This window comes from Brachycentrus maculatus, unplaced genomic scaffold, assembly GCF_059751285.1.
Source record: "Brachycentrus maculatus isolate JH-2025_06_01 unplaced genomic scaffold, ASM5975128v1 h1tg000326l, whole genome shotgun sequence".
Taxonomy (NCBI): Eukaryota; Metazoa; Arthropoda; class Insecta; order Trichoptera; family Brachycentridae; genus Brachycentrus; species Brachycentrus maculatus.
The window spans coordinates 1,671,226-1,696,444 of record NW_028281075.1 but is presented as its reverse complement, the minus strand read 5'-3'; the positions used below and the strand labels follow the sequence as shown (position 1 = coordinate 1,696,444).

At 33.9% G+C, this 25,219-nt stretch overlaps 2 protein-coding genes across 3 annotated transcripts in view; one reads left to right on the top strand and one right to left on the bottom strand.

Annotated features, from left to right (window-relative positions):
- Positions 1–14,627, bottom strand: part of LOC148304238 (6-phosphofructo-2-kinase/fructose-2,6-bisphosphatase-like) — a 36,148-nt gene extending 21,521 nt beyond the window's left edge. Inside the window, exon 1 of the mRNA XM_088268740.1 lies at positions 13,386–14,627. Within this exon, the coding sequence (XP_088124866.1) occupies positions 13,386–13,770 (385 nt within the window). The 5' untranslated portion in view covers positions 13,771–14,627. The remainder of the gene's footprint in view (positions 1–13,385) is intronic.
- Positions 14,628–16,100: 1,473 nt separating this feature from the next.
- On the top strand, positions 16,101–24,586 carry LOC148304237 (PI-PLC X domain-containing protein 3). 2 transcript variants are annotated; one of them, XR_015838379.1, is made up of 8 exons: positions 16,101–16,266; positions 17,354–17,485; positions 17,759–17,921; positions 19,019–19,148; positions 19,232–19,390; positions 21,522–21,718; positions 22,899–23,176; positions 23,253–24,586. XR_015838379.1 is itself a non-coding variant. In XM_088268741.1 (7 exons), exons 2-7 carry the CDS (start codon positions 17,389–17,391, stop codon positions 23,107–23,109), a joined length of 957 nt encoding a protein of 318 aa, XP_088124867.1. In that variant the 5' UTR covers positions 16,133–16,266; positions 17,354–17,388; the 3' UTR covers positions 23,110–23,199. The 2 variants fall into 2 exon arrangements, 1 of the variants encoding a protein (XP_088124867.1); XM_088268741.1 differs by lacking the exon at positions 23,253–24,586 and having other exon boundaries at positions 16,133–16,266; positions 22,899–23,199.
- The last annotated feature ends 633 nt before the right edge of the window (positions 24,587–25,219 follow it).

Here is a 25,219-nt window from a genome sequence, read left to right as displayed (position 1 = left end):
TTTTTAAAAATATACTTAATATTTTTCAAATGGAGAAAAAACCTCCAGGTTTTACCTAAAAAGATCTGTTGCACAGTAAAAAGTTCAATAAGTGGCTTGATATTTATTTTTAATAAATTGTATTATATTTTTGAACTTTAAAAACGATCTCCTGAAAAATCAAGTTTTTTGATTTATGACGTTCTTGAAAGGAGTGAGCGATATGTGAACAAGGATTTGAACTCACCCAAAATGTTGTGGGGAAAATTTGTGATAATGTTAAAATAAATGTCAAAACGTGGATTACCGTATTAAATATTTTTGTTATATGGTAGCATTATAAATACTTTCTAGATAGTTTAAATAAAAAAATAATTAAAAAAAACGTAAAATTTAATGTGAGTAATATAAAAAAAAACGATGGAAACGACATTGAAGACAGAATTAACAATTTTATTGTGGATAAAAAAAACTCGCAAACGTAAAATCACGATACTTCCGCATACAAAATAAATTACTGAATTATATAATTTAATTGCGTCATCGTAATACTTTTTTTGTTGTAAAAAAATACATATTATACTAGTACTTAACACACTAAGGACGAGAAAGGTATTTCCATCCGTTCGGTCGATTGATGCTTAAGGACGGGAAGGGTATTTTTACCTCCTACCTACCGGCCTCATTCAGTCAGAAAATAAGAAATTATTTAATGTTTTTATAATTTAATTTTTATTATTTCTTTAGTTAGCTAATATTTACACTTAATTTACATCATTTATATATATTTACATCTGCTTACAGTAAACAAAACATTTATTTTTAAATTCTTTCAGACTCTTTTCATTCTTCATACATTCAGGCATCTCATACTCGTACATTTTCAAACCCTTATACATTGAACAATTTTGCGATTCGTTTTTTTTCAACAATGGCAGTCTTATTTTATCCTTATTCCTAGTAATATGTTCATGAAAATTTTTGTTTAAAAACTATTTTATCCTAAAAATATTTTGGTAATTTATCGTTAAAAAATTTAAATATAAAGATCAGCATATTATATTTTGGTCTCTTTTTTATAGATAACCAGTTGAGTTGTTCTCTAATTTTTTCTATATCATTATATATATTTTTCTTAAGTACTATTCTCATCGCTTTATTTAGTATAATTTCAAATTTATTGAAATAATATGAATATTATGTACCAATCTCTTTGTTAAGGTCTTGACTTTATGTACACAATTATTGAATCCCGTCGCCAGCGCTCTGCAGGCGTAAAAAACACCCGTCCTTAGTGTTTTAATACAAAACAAAAACTAAATTACTCTGGTAGTTTTGAAAGTTGCACTTATTTATTTTCAATTCATTAATCCAAGTCGCCCGTTATCATTCGTTCCCAATAACATAAAATAATGAGAACAGTGTCATTTCGTATAAAAAATACGCACATATTTTAAACCGAAACATAAAAATATACTTAAAAACCGGATACGTATGGCAAAATAAAGAAGTGAAATCGTAATCCGAACGATAGTTTTACGCAAAATTTGTCCGGATGCTATATTTGTATCGTGTTTACGAAGACTGCAAAATCATTCGTGAATTCCGAAGTTCACATGCAAACTATTGTAGTAAAAACTTTATTAAGTATTTAGGGTTAAGAATAATATCTTATTGTATGTGCTACAATACCTTTAATTTGATCAATCTGATAATAATTTAATTTTTTTATCATAGAGGTCGAAAATGAGAAGTTAATATTGCGCGAATGAATGAAAGAAAACATATTTTGTATATTAAAAGCATTGATAACTTTGTGGTATGGTAATATAACACTCTCCTTTTCATTCATCGTTCACTTTGTGTAATACGAGCATAATAAATAACCAACTAAATTTAACTTCAAGTCCACTTTTAAAATTATTCCCATTGTGATTCATTCATCTTCTTTCTCTATTTCAAAATTTTATTGTTGTATAAATGTCAGACCGTAATAATTTAAATTTTAATGACCTGATGATGGAATGATTATTCCGAAACTGGTAGTCACGAACTCGTGTTTATTAAAGTGATATTACCAAAGTGAACTATGAATGATAAGGAGAGTGTTGGAAGAAAACACTTCTAAATTTACTGTGAATAATAAATTCCTATCTTAAATATTATAGCACACCTAAGTATGCCATCAAAACAAATTTGAATTTGGTAGGTTTCTAACCACGAACAGTAAAAATTAAAATCAAAATCAAAACACATCAGCAAAAATACCTAGGTACTAGTATTATAGATAAAAAAACACACTTGTTATTCGTATTTATTTCGAGTACAGTAATACCCCCCTCCCCCCTGTATCTGCCTCCTGAAGTGATTAGCACGTTTGGCTATCGTACTGAAACTCCCGGGTTTGATTCCCAAGAGGAATAAAATAAATATTAAATAAATATTTTTCATGTTGATTTAATACAACCCTGGTACCTAAAGCGAAGAACTGATCATCTTTCCTTCATGTAATTAACGATAAAAATAACACTGCTCCGATACGGTGCAGTGCCCTTTGCACTATCGGATGCGGACAAAGGTCAAAAGAGGAATATCCCGAGGTAAGAAATGGGTTTCAGTAGTACCTTTAAGTAACTTGAATTTTACGCAAGTCGAATTTGTAAATTGGTGAAGTGTCACGTATATTTATTATTCTGTAATAATAAATAATTCTGTGTAATAATACTACATAGATAGATACTATTTATTATAATATTCGTCAAAACAATTGCACTTGGGTAATAGGTGTTTGAAACACAAAATTGAGGGGTAAAATTTAATGCAGGTTTACTCTGATTTTTTTCTAACGTTCTATACACAACGTTCGTGTTACATAACTCGGGGCGTTACTGTGCGCACACGTTCCACAAAAATAGTAGTAGTCATATTAAAAATGTATACAATTTGAAGATGTTTCTAATTCGATCATCTAAGAAAAAAAGTATTAAGACCTGGAAATCCATATTGACAGAAGCAAATGTTGTGCTAATTTTAGATACGTAGAGGCGAGAGATGTGCTCAAAATCTGGAATATGTGTTGTTCGATTCTCTCCCTACCCCGTCGTGAACAATTAACAATTGACAAATATTTCAATTGCAAATAAAGACACTTGTTTATTACCACTTGAGTATTATATTTGTTTTGTTAACGACTATTTTCGGAAGCTACAGATGCTTCCATTTATGAGTTTAAATATAACCTCAAAACCCTTAGATGGAAGCATCTGCAGTTTCCGAAACTAGTCGTTAAAAAATAATTATAATGTACAAGTGTCTTTATTTACAATTTAATCATTACCACAAAGTGAATGTCGAAACAATAAACAAAATGACAAATATTTAGTTATAATAATTTTTGCACATCCTTGGGTAAAGTATCACGCCAAAAATATTTATTTTATTTATTTAGAAATTTAACAGAACATAAACAAAAATACATTTACAATAATGAATAACAAATAAAACAGGTAATTGTAATATTTCAATTACAAAATTTCACAAATCGCTCACTCCTTTCAAGAACGTCATAAATCAAAAAACTTGATTTTTCAGGAAAACTTTTTAAAGTTTAAAAATATAATACAATGTTTTAAAAATAAATATCAAGCCACTTACTGAACTTTTTACTGTGCAACAGATCTTTAAGGTAAAACCTGAAGGTTTTTTTTCCATTTGAAAAATATTTAGTATATTTGAAGAAATAATTGAACAATACATTTTCTTTAAAATTAAAAAATAACACTTTCTACCCTGTAGAGGGTAAATATCAAGTTTAAAATATTTTGCTGGGATATAGTACATTTTCCGGGCATTCCGAAAACATGCACAACTGAAAATTGACGATTTTTGATTTATGAGGTTCTTGAAAGGAGTGAGCGAAATGTTAAATGAGTTAAAAGTAAACAGAAAGAATAAAATATAGCAAAAGTTAAAAAGATTAATAGGCAGACTTAATTTAGAGCTAACGTAAAAATAATAATAAAAAAAAACAAACAGTTATCGTAGTAATAAAGAAGAGATAAAGGGGCGAACAAAACAAGCGACTTTGTTTTTACTTAGTCAATAAATGCTTATCGTGGTCGCGTGAGACCGCGTTTAACCAGCTTATACGCATTAAATAAGGTTAATTAATACGAATCACCTCGCTTGGCAAAAGTAAAATGTAGGAAGCATTATACTTTGAAGGATATTAAGCGTACTTATATGTATTTTGAATATAAAACTTATTCGCGGTGCGAAGTCCATCTGTGGGCGAGTCGAGCGTAAAGGCGATTGGAGGAGAGGCGGCCGAGCCTCCGCGGAAATGCGGAGCGGGAACGGCGACTTCGTGACAAATAAAAATAATACTCATTTTAATTATCTAGGATGGAAAATTTACTTCAGTGCGTACTCATATTTACACTATTTTTATTATAATATATATTTATATTATATATAATATATATTTATACTAATTTATATTATTTTTTGTCCGCCTCCGTAGTGTAATGGTCAGCACGCTCGGCTACCGTTCTGGAGGTCCCGGGTTCGATTCCCAAGGGGGGTAAAAATAAATATAAGTAATTTTTTCACTGTAATATTTATTCAATATCACCATGGACTGGTTACCTGAAGCGGAGGGCTGATCACCTTTCCTTCATGTGTAAAACGATCATGATAACACTGCGTTTATAAGACACAGTGCCCTATGCACCATTGGGGTGCGGATAAGGGTTTTATTAATATTAGTTTATATTTTATGCCTATTAAAGCGATAAAATCATACTTTTCGTAACTACATATAATACTCTTCATATTTATATAGATTTGGCGTTTAATTCGTAGAACTCCATTTAAATTTATATATTATAAGTTAAAATCAATCAATGATTTTTTAGAGTCCACTAAATTGTATTTTATTGTTAAAAACACATAAAAATAAAATTCGTGACAATTGTTTCGCCTTGTTATGGCATTTTCAAACTAATGTTAAGACATTAGTGTGAAAATGCCATAACAAGGCGAATCAATTGTCACATATTTAATTTTTGATGTGTTTTTCACAATAAAATTTAATTTAGTAGACTCTAAAAATCAGTGTTAGATTTTATATTTAATGTATAAATACTCTTCATTGTATCGAAGGCTAATCGAGGTGTGCAATTATGTTATGACATTAGTTTGAAAATGTCATAACAAGGCGAAACAATTGTCACAAATTTTATTTTTTATGTGTTTTTCACAATAAAATACAATTCAGTGGACTCTAAAAATCAGCGTTTGATTTTTACATTTAATGCACATATATATACTCTTCATTGTATCGAAGGCTAATCGAGGTGTGCGATTACGCCTCTGAACGCTAGCTTAGTTAGAAACCTGAATAACAGCTTTAGTTGTATCGGCAATCTACCGGAATTAGAATCAAGTCTTCATCGTGATCGCGTCGGCGCTTCCGCCTTGGGATCTTGAATTCTCGAAATCGCATAATGAAAATCACATTCGTTTCGGGAAACAAAACACATTCAACATTCTCAGAACGAGCGAGATGCTGCGAGTGTTTGTGCCAATCTCGGATTTCTTTGTATCCTTATGGCACACATTCATTGCGGGTCAAAAACCCGTTTAAGAACAGGGAACTTTTGTTTACTTTAATCCGGAATCGTCAACTGGGAAAATGATCCATTTTCTTTTGCAAATCGATTATCTTCATCATTATTGTAAATATCTTTTATATCGAGAAATACTCAATTTTTCAAATGCAGTTCTACTGCTGCGAGTTGCAAGCAACTCATTTGGCATCACTAGTGCCTATTCTCGGGATAAGCGACAATTTCCGGCGCGCGTATGCATATTATTTATATGTATGTACTTAAATACGAGAAATTATAAGTCGAGAATATACGAGTAGATAATAAATGCTTAAAACCGATTTATAAATTTACGTAAATTATGGCCAAATTATTGCTGAAGAATAATGAAAACCGTATGTTGTTCAAACTTTGATAGGCTAGAATGATTAAAAACCAGTTTCATCTTCAATATTCCAACTAAGTATTATGTTCAGATTGAAGTTTTCTGTTTACAAAAAAATGAACTTTACATTGGGCTACTTTGTTAATTTCACATTTTTTTAACGTAAACAACAAAAAGTTCGACACTCCCGTCTGACTTTTTGTGCTTCGACTATTTAGGATCTAAATGGACTTTATAAAGAATACCATTCTTTTATTTGTATTTATTTATATAGCCCGTGTCTCTTCGAAGCTCGCACAGCTGAAAAGTCCACATGGTATGTCCTCAAAACCAGTGCTTTTATAAAACCCCTTAGGATAAATAGCAAATGTCGTATGCGAGTTGACGATATCGGCACGGATTGGTTAAGGGTTTTCACCCAAATTAGGTAAGTACGCGTCTTTGGGCCGTTCCTCGCCATCCTTATGGATTTCATACTACGAAAGTCATTACCAATCGACTCAACAATAACCAGCTTCAACGAAAGACAACTTCGTTTAACGACAGTCGAATTTAAACATTAACGTTAACGAGTTCCTACCGGCTCTACGTCATCTGCAAGAGTCCAGCCTTCGTGTATGCATTTATCATCAATGTAGCACGGCATTATTCTGGTGCAGCGCCCTTTGCGTATATTTAATATTGCAAATCCTACCAATTGTATGTCGCGAGAGTAATAAAACCGGTAATAATTGTGAAATAACAAAAACAGCCATCAACTCGTTTAATGTAGATTACAAAAGATCTAACTAATTTGGATGTTTACAGTTCTGAAACTTTCCCTGCGCCGTTTCTCGTAAAGCGAAATGCTCGCCAGCTGAAGTGCGTGACTTATCGATCGGCCCACGCGCCACCCGGAGCGGTGTGGGTCAATGCGGACGGTGGACTTTGCGCCGGACTGATTAGATAGACATTACACCAAACATATTTTTAACTTGTACTAAAACATACTTAATTTGTTTGTTTACTTCTCGTATAATAGACAAATAATAGACAATATAGTACAATGCTCTTTTTTAATGATGACCCTAAGACGGGCGATCGGATTAAACGTCGTCTGGAGGGGGCGCCAATATCAACAACAATTAAAATTAAAAAAAAAACGACGGAGTTTCTTAGTAAGTCAAATATTTATTCCAAGTATTTTTCGCTTTAAAAATAAGCTATGGTTTCAACAATCAGAAGAGGATATTTCGTAATCTGATCTCGATAGAATAATAAATTACTAAGTAATCTGGACCAAGCAATACTTCCGTACTCATTTTATATCACGGACGAGAATAGAAACCGCTCGCAAATATGATTCGGGTGGCTTTCGTGTTAACAACAAATGCAGTAAATGTTTTTTCACTAGCGGTATTTTAAGTATCTTCATAGTTTGTTAATCGTGTGGACATATCAACAACAAAAAACAGCTGTGAAAACATCGATCACATAGCTAGAGTGATCGGTCATACTATCCGCGACTGGAGAAATAATGTCATATGTTTTATATACACATACAAATTCAGTCCCCACTTTTGTGTCCATATCTACATACGTAGGAGACCGCGTTACCAACGCCCAGCAACAGTTGCTCCGAGATTAAAAATAAATTATTTGTGATGTTGTCAACATATGATGAAATTTTTTAAATAACTGTCTCCATTGCTTACGGCTTACATAGATAGTGCTATCGCGTCACAATACTACAACGAACATTTTACGACACAAATAAAACTCCGCGATAGAAATTATTTCAATGAGGCGCATCGCAAACAACATTGCTTCCAAAGGGAGCTGATATAAATGATGAAAATGTAAACTCGGTAAATAATAAGATTCGACTGTACTCCTGGCGAATTCATTTCTTCAAACCCTTATCCGAACCCCAATAGTGCATAGGGCACTGCATCATATAAACGCAATGTTATCTTGAACTTTAACACATGAAGGAAAGGTGATCAGCCCTCCGTTTTAGATACCAGTCCAGGGTAATATTGAGTAAATATTACAGTGAAAAAATCACTTGTATTTATTTGACCCTTCTTGGGAATCGGACACGAGACCTCCAGAACGGTGGCCGAGTGTGGTAACCTACATGCACTTAAACAATTACTTTAAAAATCCTGTAAAGGTACCCAATAATCCTGTAATAAATATTAGAGGATAATTCATTTTCTATTAGCAAATAAATAAATATAATGTTTGTGACTGAAAAAACTCTAGACGGGATTAGAGGTACATATTTATATACAAATTCATGATAGACCCCTATATATCATGAGCAAGTATTCACAATACTACATATGTAGCAAGAGATGTGATCTTTCACATAGTCGAGGACAGCTTGCAATGTTGTGTTCACAACGGTGACGTTATAAATTTATAAACCAACAGAAAAGGACATGCACGAGGTCACAATAATGGATATAAATTATTAATATTACACACTGAGGTAAATAGAATCACAGCACTAATTAATTACTCCGCCTCCGTGGTGTAATGGTTAGCTTGTTTAGCTACCGCGTTGGTTCGATTCCCAGGGGGGGGGTGAAAATAAATATTAGTGATTTTACACTCTAATATTTATTTGATATTACCCTGAAGCGCAGGAGTGATCACCTTGCCTTCATATAAGTTCGATCAAGATAAAAGAAGTTGAGGAATCGAGTTGAAAAAGTAATATAGCTTATCAAACAGGGTGATCAAAAGAATTAAATAGAAGTGGGAAGGTTGCAAGAGATGAGAATGAAAGAAAACATGTCCTAAATTTACTGTGAATAATGAATTCCGATTTAAAATTTTATATTTAAAATACCTGAGAATGTAATCAAAATTTGAATTTATAAGGTTCCTTACCGAGAACAGTAAAAATTAAAATACTTTAACCCTTTCCGGTCCCCCAAAATTAAAAAAAAAATAGGTAGACAGTTACATTACAATTGGAATCCTTTGTCCTATGCTCCACATACTGTTGTAATAGATACGAGTGACAAAAATGTAATGTAAAAAGCTTGGAATTTAAATAAATAATACTAAAAAAAATGTTGAATAACATCCGACATAGGACCTAAGAGGAAAAAATCGATGTCGAATGAGATTCGACATTGGACCAGCAAGGGTTAACATCCATACCACATCACCAAAAAAATACTTGCCAGTGTTCCGAAAACCTTTTCTATTCAAGGTACACCTACCAAATTAAGAAATTAAGGTGCATATTTACCATATTATGGTAACATATGAAACAAATTATGTTTAATGCGAAATGTGAGCCCACTTAACTGAGCACAGGCAATTAAAATTTGGAGCAATTGTGTTATTTTCACGAAACTAGACTTTTTCCGCGACGCACCAACTAATCACCACGGTACACCAGTGTGCCGCGGCACACGGCTTTGCAAAACAATGCTTCACACAACAAAAACAAAAAAGTGTTTGTTTTTGTTGTTATAAAGTATAAAGACCCGCACGGCTGCCAGAGAGTCGCGGAAAGAAACAAAGATCTAATATATTATTACATAGATTAAAACCAATATTTTTAGCTTTTCCACTTTATTTTTATTTGACCAGCGACCGGGTTTCGTCGTTACCGACATCATCAGACTGGTGGGAGGCTATACAAATTGTTATGTTATATATAAAACAAGGCAGGAGTTGATAACCATGATTATATCAAATCATGGTTATCAACTGCCTTGTTTTATATATAACATAACAATTTGTATAGCCTCCCACCAGTCTGATGAAGTCGGTAACGACGAAACCCGGTCGCTGGTCAAATAAAAATAAAGTGGAAAAGCTAAAAATATTGGTTTTAATCTAATAATATATTAAAAATGCAATTCCATCACGAAGTATCAGTGGATAATATAAATCTATTAAAGAAACAAAGATCATTGGCATAGGGACATTAGCTTTATAATAAAGTTGATCAAAAGACGATTATAAAATAAATAAATAAACTAACTAACCATCACGCCGCTTCCGCAGCGGTAGGCAGAGAGAATAAAACACTACACCACACTGTCTTTGAAACATTCTTCGCCTCTTCCGACGATTATAAAAGAAATAAACTATCACGGCGCTTTCCGCAGGGGTAGGTAGGCAGAGAGGATAGAACGCTACACCACTCTGTCTTTGCAAACATTCTTCGCCTCTTCTACGTTCATGCATCTTCTCACACATGCCCGCAGATTATCCTGACTCCTAACCTGGCCGCTTTGGAAAAATATTTGACATACCTGATCGTGTCAAGAAAAAATATATAAAATAAATATATCGCTCACTCCTTTCAACAACGTCATATATCAAAAACCGTCAATTTTCAGTTGTGCATGTTTTCGGAATGCCCAGAAAATTTACTATATCCCAGCAAATTATACATATTTTTAAATATGCTAAATATTTTTCAAATGGAGAAAAAACATTTAGGTTTTCCCTAAAAAGATCTGTTTCACAGTAAAAAGTTCAATAAGTGGCTTGATATTTATTTTTAATACATTGTATTATATTTTTAAACTTTAAAAACGATCTCCTGAAAAATCAAGTTTTTTGATATGACGTTGAAAGGAGTGAGCAATATGTTAAAAAAAAAAAAAAAAAAAAAAACACTGATGCGCTATTCCCAAACAATGGAAGAAAATAAGTGACTTTCGTTTGAATAAGTGTATAATTTACCAATCAAATAACGTTTGGAAATAGGTAGTTAATGTTGTTGTTCGGCGCCTGTTTACTACCATACCAGATAAACCTGTCTCATGAGATTAGAAGTACGTAAATGTAATATTTCGAATGATACTGCACGTAGGCCATGTTTTTGTTTGGCTCACGACTATGCATGTGTCGCGTGTAATACGAATCGTACAGTGCGTATGTATGTGTTATATTGACTAAAGCTACATTAAGTTCGTTACGATAAGAATATTATGGAATATTCGCGAAAAACCAAAATAATTTAAGTGGTTATAAAAAACGTGAGGTGTGTCTTGTTGTAAACAAGATGAAAAAAAGTGGGATTGGTATTATCATCTAAAAAATTGTCAATAACTAAAAAAAAACAAAAACGAAAAAAATATTTAAAATACGACAAATATTATGTATGTGGCTTTTATTTTGAAGTGATTTTAAATCTAAAAAAATAGCATCGTAATTCATGGAGAGGGGTTTATTTACAGTACCACCTATGCTTTTGGATGGAGGAGAGAGTATTATAGTCATTTTAATAAAATTTATTATTTTCGGAAATACATTAAATGACATAGGTAATATCTTAAACAAACTTAATAGCATACTATTATTTGACATCTCATCAAAGATGAAGAAGAATATGGAAGTCTGGGCATTTGCGGGGCTGACGACCGTCATAGGCTGGTTTAAGTAATCACTTTACACACGTATTTATTCTTCTTCATCTTTGATGAGATGTCAAAAAATAATATGAAAATAACTCCTGTAATTGGAGATAATCCAGATTTTGTGAACAAGTATTTGGACACGCTCAAAATGTTGTAAATATTATAGCATTCATGGATTGTTTTTGATGTTTAGTAATCCGGTTCGCAAGTAAACATCTCAGCTATAGACTTTTGTAATGTTCCCCGTGACACTGGGGCGAATATTGATCTCTGATAACCTTCCACAAGCACCGCGTTATCTGCGTAATTAAACGGTTTCGGATCATATGTATAAACATGAGTCTGCGTCAATTATTAGTTCCGTTAACATTATTACTTGTTATCAAAACATATCTGATCATAATAAGGGAACTTTTATCTCCTGTTACGATTTGTTGCGTTTACAGTCTAGACTGCTGAAATTAAAACGCTCAAGATCATCAATGACGATATACTGATAACAGTGAGACCACCATGATTCGAGATTACATCTCAAATCTCAAATGAATTGACTGATGAAATTAGTCCCTTTTCCCAGATTGGTTAATTACATTGGTCGGTTTATGCCATAGGTTCCCAAAGTGGGTCCCCCGGCCCCTCAGGGGGCCCTGGAGAGAGCTGAGGGGGTAATTCTGTAATTCTGGCCCTGAGGGAGTAGGGGAGCCCTAGGAAGCAAACAGGGGGCCATGAGGTGCTAAAATTTATAACCTTATAGAATTTATAAAATCTGATATTACACGATGTACAGACGTATCTAATTTGTGACATGCCAAAAGTTTTTGATAAAAGTCAATTTAAATTCAATAAATATGAATTACTCAACAATTTAAGCTCCGTGTATCTTAATTATGACACTATATGTTAATAAAAAAAAATAAGCTCCTGTTTTTCTAATTTAAAAAAAAAGGTAAATTTCCAGGGGGACCTTGTGTAAGCCGTAGCTAGATTCAGTCACTTGGACGTTAGGTAATTCAACAGGAAAGCTTTGACAGGATTTTTAAAAAAAATCCCGATTTCATCACAAAGAACTTTATTTTTGGGTCTTCTGAGAAAAAATATTTTTATACATTCGAGAGTCCCCTTAACTAATTCATGGAATTATTTAGTTCGCCATGGATTTTTTTAGACACATGAGCCGATACAAATCAACAACCTAAATATATTTCATTTCATATTACAAAATATAAAGATTGTATTATGGGCCGGGTTCCCTTTGTTCCGCATTGCCTTTGAAAATCCCATTTTAACAAAAAATATTTACACAGTGGCGGCCCTAGATTCGATGTATTCCAATGGTTACTCGAATTAATTACCCGACCCTTTTTTAAATGGGTAAGATGTAGTCTATGGCAGGTTCATCGAAAATTGTAGAAGGATAGAACCAAAAACACAATTAAAAATGTCTGAATCTTCAGAATCTAGAGGGAGTACGATAATATACTTATATAAACAAAGAAAATGTTTCAAAAGTCATCACCTCTCAACATTTGCATAAATACAATATACATACATAAGCTACACAAAAAATTATTTATCAGAATATTTTTATACAATATATTTATCCGAACACGTTTGAATAATTGACAGAATATTGAAAGAAAATACTTGTTAAAACCCTTGAGAAAATATTTTAAGTAAAGAAAATAATATAATTTGACACCCGTACTATGCGAAATAGGAAATGTAGGGGAGGGACGTCCCTGGTGTAAATGCATCCATCCATACCTGCGCTATGCCTTGTTATTTGTTTACATTTCAGATTTTTTTTAAAATAAAATGTTGCATTAAAATTTTTAGAGGGCAAAGGAAGTGTATTTTATTAAAAAAATATTATAATTGTGATGTTACGTATTATATTTATTTTGTCGGCATAATTGAACAAGTTTACTTTCTAAACGATTGGCCCTGAATATTTTAACAGAGAATATGATGACCATAAGCACAATAACAAAAAAAGAAAGGTACTATTTGCAGGTCGCGGCAACTGAAACTTACCGGTCCTCTGTTTAGTGTTGATCATCCTGTCCTTGTCCTCTCGCATGGAGTCAGCGGTAGAAACGGGTGCCATGATCTGGTCGCGAATAGTCTTGAAGCGGATGTCTTGTTCGTCTGACGCGTCGCCGGCGACTGGGCGGCCGGGGCTAGCGGCCAGCGCAGGGAGCGGGCCCCCCTGCAGGCAGCGCCGCACCGCCCGCGCCAGACCCAGCGGCGCAGATAACAGGCCCCCCGAACTGATGCGAACCGACCATTTCTTATCTTCGGACAACAGGCTGCGATAGATAGTCGCTAGAAACCCGATCTTCACGACGAAGTTGATTATCACGAATTGGAAATACAGCATCACGGTCAAATACAACTGAACCAGCTTCTGAAACGTCATGATGGAATTTAGATAGGCGAATGTAAACAAACCGATAATGTTCCATCACATCGACCCTCGCCTGAATCCTAAAGCTCGGCGCGTTCTTCGCAGAAGTGGTCCGAAGAAGTATGTCGGATGAATTGTAGCAGGTCGGGTCTCATGGTGGCCGACGCCCGGGCGCGCGCCCCCGGCCCCAGAGCCGCCGCTGACAAAGCGATGTACCGCCGAGAAACGCAAGCAACACACATGTGAAAACTGTCTCTTTTAAACAAAAAATACTATTTTAATAAAAAATTCGCGGTTCTTCGACCGCGTCAAAAGTATCGGAACTCGTTGAAGGTTTTTAATTTGTACCAATCTCCTAAAAACGCTGGTTCAGTGTAAATAATTTCGAGCAGAAGGTCTGTCTTGTGGCCTATTTTCGTTTTAGTGTTTGAAGCACGTATCTAATATTAGTAACAGATTGAGGGTCACAAATTCACAATCTTAATCCGATGCAACGAAGCACATAAATACGATCACAATATGTATATTGCCGCTTAAACTGAAAGAAAAATAGTTCTGAAGAAAATTTCAGGTTTTACCGAGCTACACGCACTATCGAGGGAAGTCATACAACAGCAGTTGATAAAAAATAAAAATAATAACAATCCTCGTAATCCGTAATATGTTATGTTGTCAATTTAACGAAACACATTATCCGTACCTATAGTAAAACGCAGAGGTCGTGTTTGCGATAATACGTTTACGATGCTGCGTTCACTTATATTTTAGGTAGACAGCAAACGAGTATTTATTGCAGATATTTCGGCTGGCTTCTTCCTCTTTCGAAATTCTGAATGCATAAATGAGATTCCATACAAATTATATACAACAAAAAAGGAATAATCCAAAAGAACAGGTAAAGTACAAATGCAAAATAAATCAATTAGAAAGCATACGGTAATTTTTTCGATCAGAAAATATTGTGTATTCGGAATTTTTCATAGTATTAAAGCATTGCATTCGGAATTCCAAAAGAGGACAGCCAATTTGTCAATTGGCATATTTTGTTGTCTAGATACACATGCTATATTTAAGCAAATATAGCATATGTGCACGTACTTTGCTAGAAATGAGCATGCTCAAAAATCCACAGCCGTTCGATTTTCGGGCATGCTACTTACAGCGGGTGGAAGGGGAAAGGGCGTTTTGAACATGTGTGAACAGGTTTGCTTATAAGCATGCTAGTTTCAATCAAGTTTATAGTAAGGTTCCGTGCACGATTTTACTCAAAATGTATCGCTGGGAAAATTAGAAAACATTACAATTTTAAAGTTTATATCGGAACAATAAATGCCTTTAGAATCAGCGATCGCCTCTATGGAAAAACAATTTACAACAACTACTACTACTACTATCATCACGTCGTTCGTAGGCACAGAGGATGGAACGCCACCCTCTTCTGTCCTGACATACACTTCTCGCCTCCTTCACATCCATACATCTAGTCATAAATGTCCTCCGATTACGCAGACTTTTGACGCCACCAGATTTTAGGTTCTGATTATTCTGATCGTGCCAATTCTTTTTCGGCCGTCCTCGTTCTGTTCTCCCCGTCACATTCGCCACATATACTTTCTTAGTCATTCTCTCGTTATGATTTGCTCTACATGTCCATACCACCTTGTTGCATGCAGTTTTGACGATCAACATGAATGACAAAACTCTTGACTAAAAATTATTAAAACAAAAAGTTAAAATAAATTAATAACCCAAATTATCCCATTCCTTTTGTTTTTCTTTTGTTTTGGCAATAGTTTGCATTGCTAGCAAATATAATATATTCAGTTCTGCGCGCAAGACCGCTTTGTTTTCCATTTTTCATTACACTGAGCAGACAGAGAGCTTGCTAGTAAATGTGATGTGTGTCGGAGTACTTTATTTGAGCATGCTCAAAACTATATGGCATGCTTATTTCGAGCAAGTGTATACCTGTATATGTACCTTTAGTTAGTCTTTGGTCTGTAATTGTCATCTGTCATCTACTCTCATAAATCCATTCGGAATATTTGTGGTGGTTTTTGACTTTTTGAATTATTTTATTATTGTCCCCAGTGAGGCCCAGTCCCCCTCTTTTTAGTATTCTTTTTATAATCAGTATATAATCTAATATACATCATTTGTGTCACTGTCACAGCATTGGTGTTAATATCATGTCTCTCTGTTTTCCTCGTTACCGGGTTTCGCGCGTAGCGGCGGGCGGCTTTATTAATTTTTGAATTCAATGCGGACTCCTGCCATATTTTTCCGAAAAATACGTTTTGGTGTTGGTATTTTATTTGAAAAATGAAGCACTTGCCATGTTTAGCGCCACTTAGCATCGATTTGCGGGATGTTGCGTGAGGGATTTAAGATCATATGTGATCAATTTATTAAATTATTAGTGATTTCGCATTCGATTCGTCATTTTATTCAACGAAACAGTTAAAATTTTCCGGCCGAGAATATATCAAAACAAGGATATATTGTAAAGTAAGTGCACGCTTAGTTTTTTTTGTTGAACCATAGTACATTTTGGAACATTATAATACTGTTGATGGGGGAGCTGTAAAAATATTTCTGTACTGTAACTTGCGACGCCTTTAATTCGGAACTGCGTAGCACCTAGGACGTCGTATGTCAAAAACATCCTCATTTTTATAACAATTTCTCATCTAGGCTGCAAATTCGCCCCTGCATATGGAAATATGTTGACGGTTTCCCATATGCCCCCATCAACAGCATTGTGGTCCGAAATCTGATTTATGTTTGTATGATCTCTAGTCTATTTTACGTTTTATATAAAAAAAAATATACAACTGATTTTGTTAAATTGAATGAAACTACTGATGAAATTGTTGACTCCCAAGATGACATTTTGTATGATTATTTTTTTGTGTTGAGATCATTTCACATTGTGGGTCGACATTGATATCGTGGTGTGCCTCTAATTTTATACAATTGCCTTTGACTTGAGTTTTGATCCTCCCCTTTCCCCTTATCCCCCCTCCCATGCTCTTCCAGTTATTTTTACAAATGTAGGATCAAATGTGAAATTTTGTAATTGGAACAGTACAAGTACCAGTTTGGTATACAAACTTGTGTATTATTAAACCATATCCGCTCCCTAGGTGGAGCATATGGAGTCCACAAACTATCTCCAGGCTTTTCTGTCGGCTGCCAGCCCCTTTGCATCCTCCCAAGTCAGATCCGCGTCCCGAAGTTCTGACGAAAACTGCCGACGAATTGTCAGCAGTGGTCCTCCTGGGCGGCGCGAACCTGATGCCTTGTAAAAGAGGCAAGCATTGAGAATAGTTGTCTGCGGAGAATTTTAGGCATGCGGTGGTTTGACTTTGTGAGGAATGAAGAGATAAGGCGTAGGACGCAGCAAATCTTGGTCAGAACTGTCGTCAAGAAAAGGCAATTCAGTTGGCTTGTCCATGTACTGCGCATGCCTCCTGAGGGCCTTAATCAAGGTTGCCTCTTTTACAACTTGTGTATAATTTCATGTTATCTGTTAAATCCCCAAATAATAAAAATTGGTGCTACAGATGTTTTGCATATTTTGTGATTTTTTTAGGTTTTTTGAAAACTGCATTTTATTCTACATTACTCATGAAGATGGCGGATTTAGATATAAACTTGGAATATTGGATGACAAATCTACCAGATTACTTGAAAAGTCTTCCGCTTATCTTCCTTGCAATTCCTGGTAAGTGTACTTAATACTCTAGTGGGCGTTTATCCTTGAACGTTGACCCATAACATCAATTCATTTTCCCAAAAACAGCCATTGTTCTTTGTTTTAGTCAGTAACTGCCTAATTGTTAACATTTCTGTATGAAAAAATTAGAGAAACACCCTCAAGTCCCTAGAAGGTAGATAGAAACGCCTTAAAAAGATTTCTCCAAAATATTTACAATTTATATAAAAACATTTTTGTAAAAATATCTCAAGTTATATGATGAATGGTTTTTGTTTACAGGCAGTCACGATTCTATGACTTTTGGCATAACCTCGAAGAGTGGGATCGCCCCGGATGCTCCACCTATAGTCCGTTACCTGTGGTTATTATTTAAACGTTCTGTAATGCGATGGACTGTAACTCAACCCGCTGATGTTACTCAGCAGCTGACTGCTGGAATAAGGTAAATTGAACTCAAACATAAGTAGAAATCAATCAATCGATGATCTCTGATTCGCTTCTACAGCGCCAACCCTGTTTCCACACCTTAAGGTGGGGACTGACCGGAGTCATTTCGTCGTAACGTAACACGATACGATGCGAGCACTCGTAATAGTACAGCATTCCGAGTGCTCCATCCGAAGTCAGATGCTCGCCATGAACAGTCCCTACCTTACAGATTTTGGCTGTTAAGTGTGACGTGAGCAGTACAGGATTTTTGTTTGTTGCATTTTAATTAGACTCTCTTAGTAAGAGTAATACTGTAGTTTTCAATTTATTAATATGCATATAATAAAGGAGGCATATTTCTACTAAACTAAATTATACTTAACGAGACTAATATAATCCCTCACTGTTTTAAATGCACTAATGTGCTTTTATTATACACTACTATAAAATACATTATTGCAAGTGTTGATTGTTGTTAACCTGTATAAAAATAAAAAGACTTCCATTGCACCAATGTAGTGACACCTAATAAGTATAACAAGATTCAGTTTTTACACCGTTTTGTCTTTAATGATCAATTATTATTATTTGTAATTATATCTTACTCTCTTATAATGATTGTAATAGTATTAAGGCAACAATTGGTAAAAACAAGTTATTATTCTGAAAATGCCTTCTTAGGCGAAAGCTCTCAGTGGTCTGTTGTAAAAAAAAAAGTGAAACTGTAATACTAAGTATTTTTATTTAATGTTGTCCGCCTCTATAGAATAGTAATTAGCATGCTAGGCTACCGTGCTGCAGGTTCCGGGTTCGATTCCCAAGAGGGTCAAAATAATTATTAGTGATTTTTCAGCCTTATATATATTTAATGACCCTGGACTGGTACCTGAAGCGGAAGGCTGATTACCTTTCCTTCGTGTATTTAACGATCAAGATAACAGTGCTGCTATACGATGCGGTGCCCTATGCACCATCGGGTGCGGACAAGGGTTATAAAGGGATTTTTATTAAGTTATTTTAATTGTTGTCGTATAAATCTAATTAATCTGACAAATTGTCACTTCCAAATACAAAGAAATTGCTGATTGGCTTGGATTGCAATATTTCCAGATATTTTGACTTAAGATTAGCAACAAAACCGGGTACCAATGACTTATTTTTCACTCATGGCCTCTACGCCGGAGAAGTTACTCAACAATTTAATATAATGAAGACTTTTCTGGACTCTCACTCTGGCGAGGTACATACACACCAGATATGTTGTTCACATGGAATACTCACTCTCGGATGGTGAATAATACCCTGTACTAATCTCACACGCAGGTTATCATTCTCGACTGCCAACACTTTTACGGATTTCAAATGGATAACCACCGGAAATTAGTCAAAATTATAACAGACACTTTTGGATTAAGAATAAATCCCTATCAAAGAGATTTAGAAAGTATTTCTCTCCTGTCTTTAGTATCACAGCAGGAACAGGTGTGAACAATTTTCATAAATGTGTAATTTTTTCTCCTATTTCAGCTTTCTTAGTAGTATTTCTTTGCTGCTTCTTTTTCTACCGATGATTTTTAATTTTGATCATTGTAAACTTAGAACGGGGTTTTTTTTAACTCGTCAAAAGACCACATTATGCTATTGAAAATAATAAGTGGACCATACGGACTCATACGAAATATTTGTATACTGATATGAAATATCATTGTATTATTCTTCTGCTTCTTTTTCAACCTCAATAGTAGTAAGTTAAAAATGAGTTGAGAAAATTTAGCCAAATTGTTTCAAATATTTTTTAAAATATCTTTCTGCATGTCTAAATGTGATAAAAATGTTAAAACAAAAACACTTTTATATTGACAAAATCACTTAAATGTATTGTTACTTCAAGTCCGGATATGTTGTATCGGCACATGTACGATGTGGAGAGTACTGCGTGTGGTACGATGGGGAAGAATTGTATCTTGTAACTGCCTTTGTCAGTGCTTTTTGGTCATACCATATTGTGATCTGTTTGGGGGCGTTGGTAGACCCAGTATTAACCCAAAATTGGTATAATCATTGTTATAATCACATTGTATGCTTTACAAGACTGACTTATTACTGACTAATTTGGGTCACCTAAACCACCAATCACAGGTGAATGTTCATTTACCCTACTTGTCTCTAAACATAAAAAAGGAAATAGTAATGAATCTCATTATAAGAGTAACTGATTTTCAAAATAATGACTGCCTCTATTTTGATATTGCATATATGTTAGTATATTGTGTAGTTAAACTATTTTCTTTTATTATTTTATAAATAAATACCCTTTTAAGCACTGCATGTCTTGAATGCATTTTTGTTAAGGCAATTGCACAACTTCTTACTTGTTATAATTTCTTTCAAAAGATTCTCACGGCAAGGAGTGACTATGCCACTTGATAACAATTTAGAAAAAAATTATCACTATTATTGCTTCAATAGTTATGTAATCACATTGTATGCTAAACAGGATTTTTGCCAGTTTAGCAATTATATATTTTTTTCTTGATGTTATCGCTCTTTGCACATTCGTTAAATTCTGTTTTTAATATACCCCATTCTGTTTTTACACGGTGAAAGCTTTAATAATTAGTACTCAGTGCTAATGAAAATGGTGAAAAAATAGCAATCAGATATTCCCTGGCAAATCATTAACATGCACAACTGAAAATTGACGATTTTTGATTTATGACATTCTTGAAAGGAGTGAGCGATATGTGTGCATATTTGTGAAGATTCATTTTAGAATAAAGTAATAGTAATAAGTATTTGTACAAGGGGAAGTTTAATTAATTAATTTAAATACGGTAACTCGGAAAAAAACACAACTCGACTCAAAAAAGCTCAATTTTATCAGGTTGTTTCCTGCCTTTGCATTATGGCCATTTTTTGTCATTACAAAGAAAACGTACCTCCGATCCCTGCTATTACAAAAATTAATAGAGAAATTGGGAGAATTTTGTTTATGTAATGGAATGATATCAACACGTGGATGTGACCAATGCAGAACGATGACTGGCAAAAAAATGCTCGCAAATTGCGTGCAAACAAATGCTCCTTTTCTTTCAACGTGAAAAAGAAGGAGAGAAACGTAGTCAAATTTTCGTAGACTTTATGTATTAAATGGATCTCGGTGATTCACCATATCGGCGCGACTTGCGCCTGCAAGTTTAATATTCGTGCACATTCATTATAATAATTTAAAAACAATATATTAAAAATTTTAACGAAAAAGTAATCGGAGTCGCTCGTTTTTTACGAATCCTACTCTGACTCTGACTCCGGCCCAGGCACCACGACTCCGACTCTGACTTCACAGCCCTGACAGTAATATTTACCGTTTTTTTCATGATATCTATGCAAATCTTGACAACAATCCCTGGAGAGTAAAACCTAGCATTTGTGGGCATAGATTTACACATACTCATAATATTGTTTGTGAAATAAAATTTTTTGAATAGTGATTATCAAAATCATGTTAAAAAATACACCGTATTAAAACAGAATGAATCAAGTTATTTGGTGTTAGAAATAATAATGTCATAATATTTTATCATTTGTTGATGTGCAAGTTTGGTGCCTTCAGGTGATAGTGGTGTACCGGCACGAGTCGGTGGCGACGAGCGGCATGTTCTGGCGCGGCGGGCAGATGCCATCGCCGTGGCCGCGCTGCACGACATCCGGCGACCTGCTGCACTTCCTGCGCTCCCGAACGCGCTCACCCGTCACGGCCTTCGTCATGCAGGCCGTCCTGACACCGACGCCTTCTTTCATACTGCTCAGGTAATGTCTTAGATTTTTATTATTGATTTGGCATTTTTTAAGCGATAAAATCATACTTCCCGTAACTACATATAAATACATATAAATACTACATATAAATATTTATATATAGATTTGGCATTTGATTTGTAGAACTTCGTTTTAATTTATATATTAAATATTGAAATCTAACACTGATTTTTAGATTCTACTAAATTTAATTTTATTAGTAAAAACACTTTTTGTCCGCCTCCGTAGTGTAATGGTCAGCACGCTTGGCTACCGTTCTGGAGGTCCCGGGTTCGATTCCCAGGGGGGGGTGTTTATTCACTGTAATATTTATTCAATATTACCTTGGACTGGTACCTGAAACGGAGGGCTGATCACCTTTCCTTCATGTGTAAACGATCAAGATAACTCTACATTTATATGACGCAGTGCCCTATGCACCATTGGTTTTAATTATTATTATTATTATTAAAAACACATAAAAATTGAATTTGTGACAATTGTTCGCCTTGTTAGAGCATTTTTAAACTACAGTCAAAATACAGTACATACATAATAATAATAATAATAATAAAATTTGATAACTTATATAGCGCCATTTTTGTTAAAAAATACCTCAAGGGCGCTTCACTGTGAATGAATTGGGGAAAATATTATGGTGGAAATGATTTAGCAAACAAATGTGTACATAGTTTGAATATGCCATAACAAGGCGAAACAATTCTCACCAATTTTATTTTTGTGTTTTTAATAATATAATTCAATTTAGTAGACTCTAAAAATCAGTGTTTGATTTTAATATTTAACACGTTGACTGCCAACTACGAGATAACTTATAGATTGCATTCTTTGCTAGGACTACGAGTTATCTCATACTGTGTTTACTTGCCATATTCGTGCAGCTACAATAAAATTCCTAGTATATCAGTGCTAACATACATAGATGGCTTCTGGGAAGAGAACAAGAAATCAATGCTTGCAAAAAAAATATTCAAAATCAAGAAATAAAATAATATTTTTAAAGAATTGGCTTTTTAGACCGGATTTTTAAAATTGCCATGGCAGTCAACGTGTTCATATAATAAATGTCTTAGTCGCTAATAAGCTCAGAAATGGAGACAATTTGATGAGTTTTTCTATAGAATCATTAAAGCGTTGTATGTCATAATTAGATTTGATGGTTGTTTGGCAGGTTCATGTCGGGTATCGCGCAGTGCAGCGCGCAAGTAAAGAGGAAGGTGTTTCCGTGGCTGTCCACACTGAGCGCAGGACAGCCACCCCTCTCTGCAGGCCCCGCTGACGAGGATTCTTTAAAAATTAACATAGTCATTGCTGACTTTATTCATTTGGATGATAATATTTTCTCTAAAACAGTTATTCGACTTAACTACAAACTTGTGTAGTAAATTACTGTACCAAGAGAACGCACTGTCTTCTTCCTGGCTCATTTATTGTTTCTGCATTAACTTTGTGGTAAGACATGTTACAATGATTAAAGAAAACACTTGTTTTATACCACTTGAGTACTCAAGTGGTATAAAACAAGTGTTTTCTTTAATCATTGTCTTTGAAGACTGTTAGGGTCAGCTCTCCTCGTCCTCAGGTTGTAATTCCTTCTATCATATATAACGTCACCTAACTCATACCTTCGAATCATGTTATCTTTCTGTAGCATCCATAAATTTTTTGGTCTTCCTGTAGATGTCTTTCGAGGAAGATCCATGGCGATTGCCTGATTTACATATTGTTCAGGTTCTCTACGTCCTACGTTCTCTACCAAGAGAACCCACTGTGTTAGGAATAAAATGTAAATAACCAAATACTTCAGTATCCCCTTTCGAAGATCTTTTTGCTCATTTATGTATGAAATGAGGAAATGGTGCGTAGCAGACAGTTAAATTATTCATACAAAAGAGAAAAATAAATCCAATCCTTAATTTATTGATAAGGGATTTGGCTACTTCACTTATTTTCTTATAATCGTATACAAAATAACAAAAATTTGAAATATGTGTGTACAACACAAGAATAAATACTTTTTTTTATACCATAATTTATATTTGGATCCTATCAAATCCAAATTAAAATGCTTTCTTGTTTTCAAATTGAGTATAATAATTAATTTGAAAAAGCAAATAACTAAATATAAATTGAAATTTAATATAAACCCATGCTTGGCAGGAATAATATTTCATAGTCAGAAGCGAGCTTGCTTATGGGTGATATGAAAATCTTAATTATGATTTGAAATAGGAAAAACAAACCATTAAATAAAATTAGTAAACAAACAAAAGAACTTATTTATCACCTCAGCAAGGCATCAACATTGCCTTAATTCCAGTCATTCGAATTGCTCAATATGGAGTCCATTTAGAAATGCCTACTTATCGGAATTGTATTGTCAAATGTTTCGCCTTCCAAAAAGCTAGTAAATGCTACCGCATTTCAACTCGCATTCATTTTACTGCGGGTTTTCGTGTTTATGTTGCATAGGTGCCCTTGCTTTCCAATATCTCTCTTTACCTATATAGCTTGGGGTGTTCGGATGAATAACAATTGGAAGTAAGAAATGCGGTTTCATTTTTGAAAATATGACATTTATTAATTTGAAACTTTTACACATGTATGTGTGTACTTACACATTAATATTTAATATAAATAAGTGTAAGTGTTTAGATAAGGTAAGAGTCAAATATTTATTTATTTTTTATTCATAGAAATGATATATTATATACACAACAATTACAGAGATATTGTATCTAAGTAAATACTACATGTAGAATTTTATTGAATATTACACGCTATGTACTACATACTCCTAATTTTAATATTGAAATGGATTATGCATATTAAATGATATAATAATTATATAAAGAAAAATGAGTTTTATTTTAAATTTGTTAATGAAATTTGTAGGGTACGTATTTAAATGCATAAATGGCAAGCAAGTACCCGTTATATGTGGTGTTAAAACTTTTATTACATTATTGTGTGAATTTAAAAAAAAATCCACAATAGTGATTACATGTTGGAAAAATTTTCAATATTGATTTGGCAAAAACATAAATTTAATCCTATTTAATTATTTTGTAAATTGTGACGACATATTTGTTCGGTTGATATTGAAAAAATACTAATTTATCTTTTGTTAAAATGTAATTTTCGTATTTTGGCCGTCACATCCTTAGTAAAGAATTTTCTTTTTAAAATGTTGTTAAGGTTTAAAATTGAGTTTAAGAAAAAATTAAGAAATAAATAAAATATTAAAAGTGTTTTTATTTGTTCATTAAAAATACTTTTTATTCTACATTTTTTACTAAAAGTGATACAAATTTATTGTTGAATGGAAACATATAGAAGTACACTTTAACAGACTTATCTGTAGAGTGGTGCAAAATGAAACCGAAATAATGTCATACAGTTTCATAATTTTTGTATAACATAATGTGATTTGGGTGCCGCTCCCACCATTCCAACTGAAATGTTTGTCAAAGTGTAGACTGCAAGTCTAGA

Coding starts and splice junctions, on each gene's coding strand:
- LOC148304237 (XM_088268741.1), top strand. CDS start 17,389: ATGAAGATGGCGGATTTAGATATAAACTTGGAATATTGGATGACAAAT. Junction 17,486..17,758: donor TATCTTCCTTGCAATTCCTG/GTAAGTGTACTT, acceptor TTTTGTTTACAG/GCAGTCACGATTCTATGACT. Junction 19,391..21,521: donor TAGTATCACAGCAGGAACAG/GTGTGAACAATT, acceptor TGGTGCCTTCAG/GTGATAGTGGTGTACCGGCA.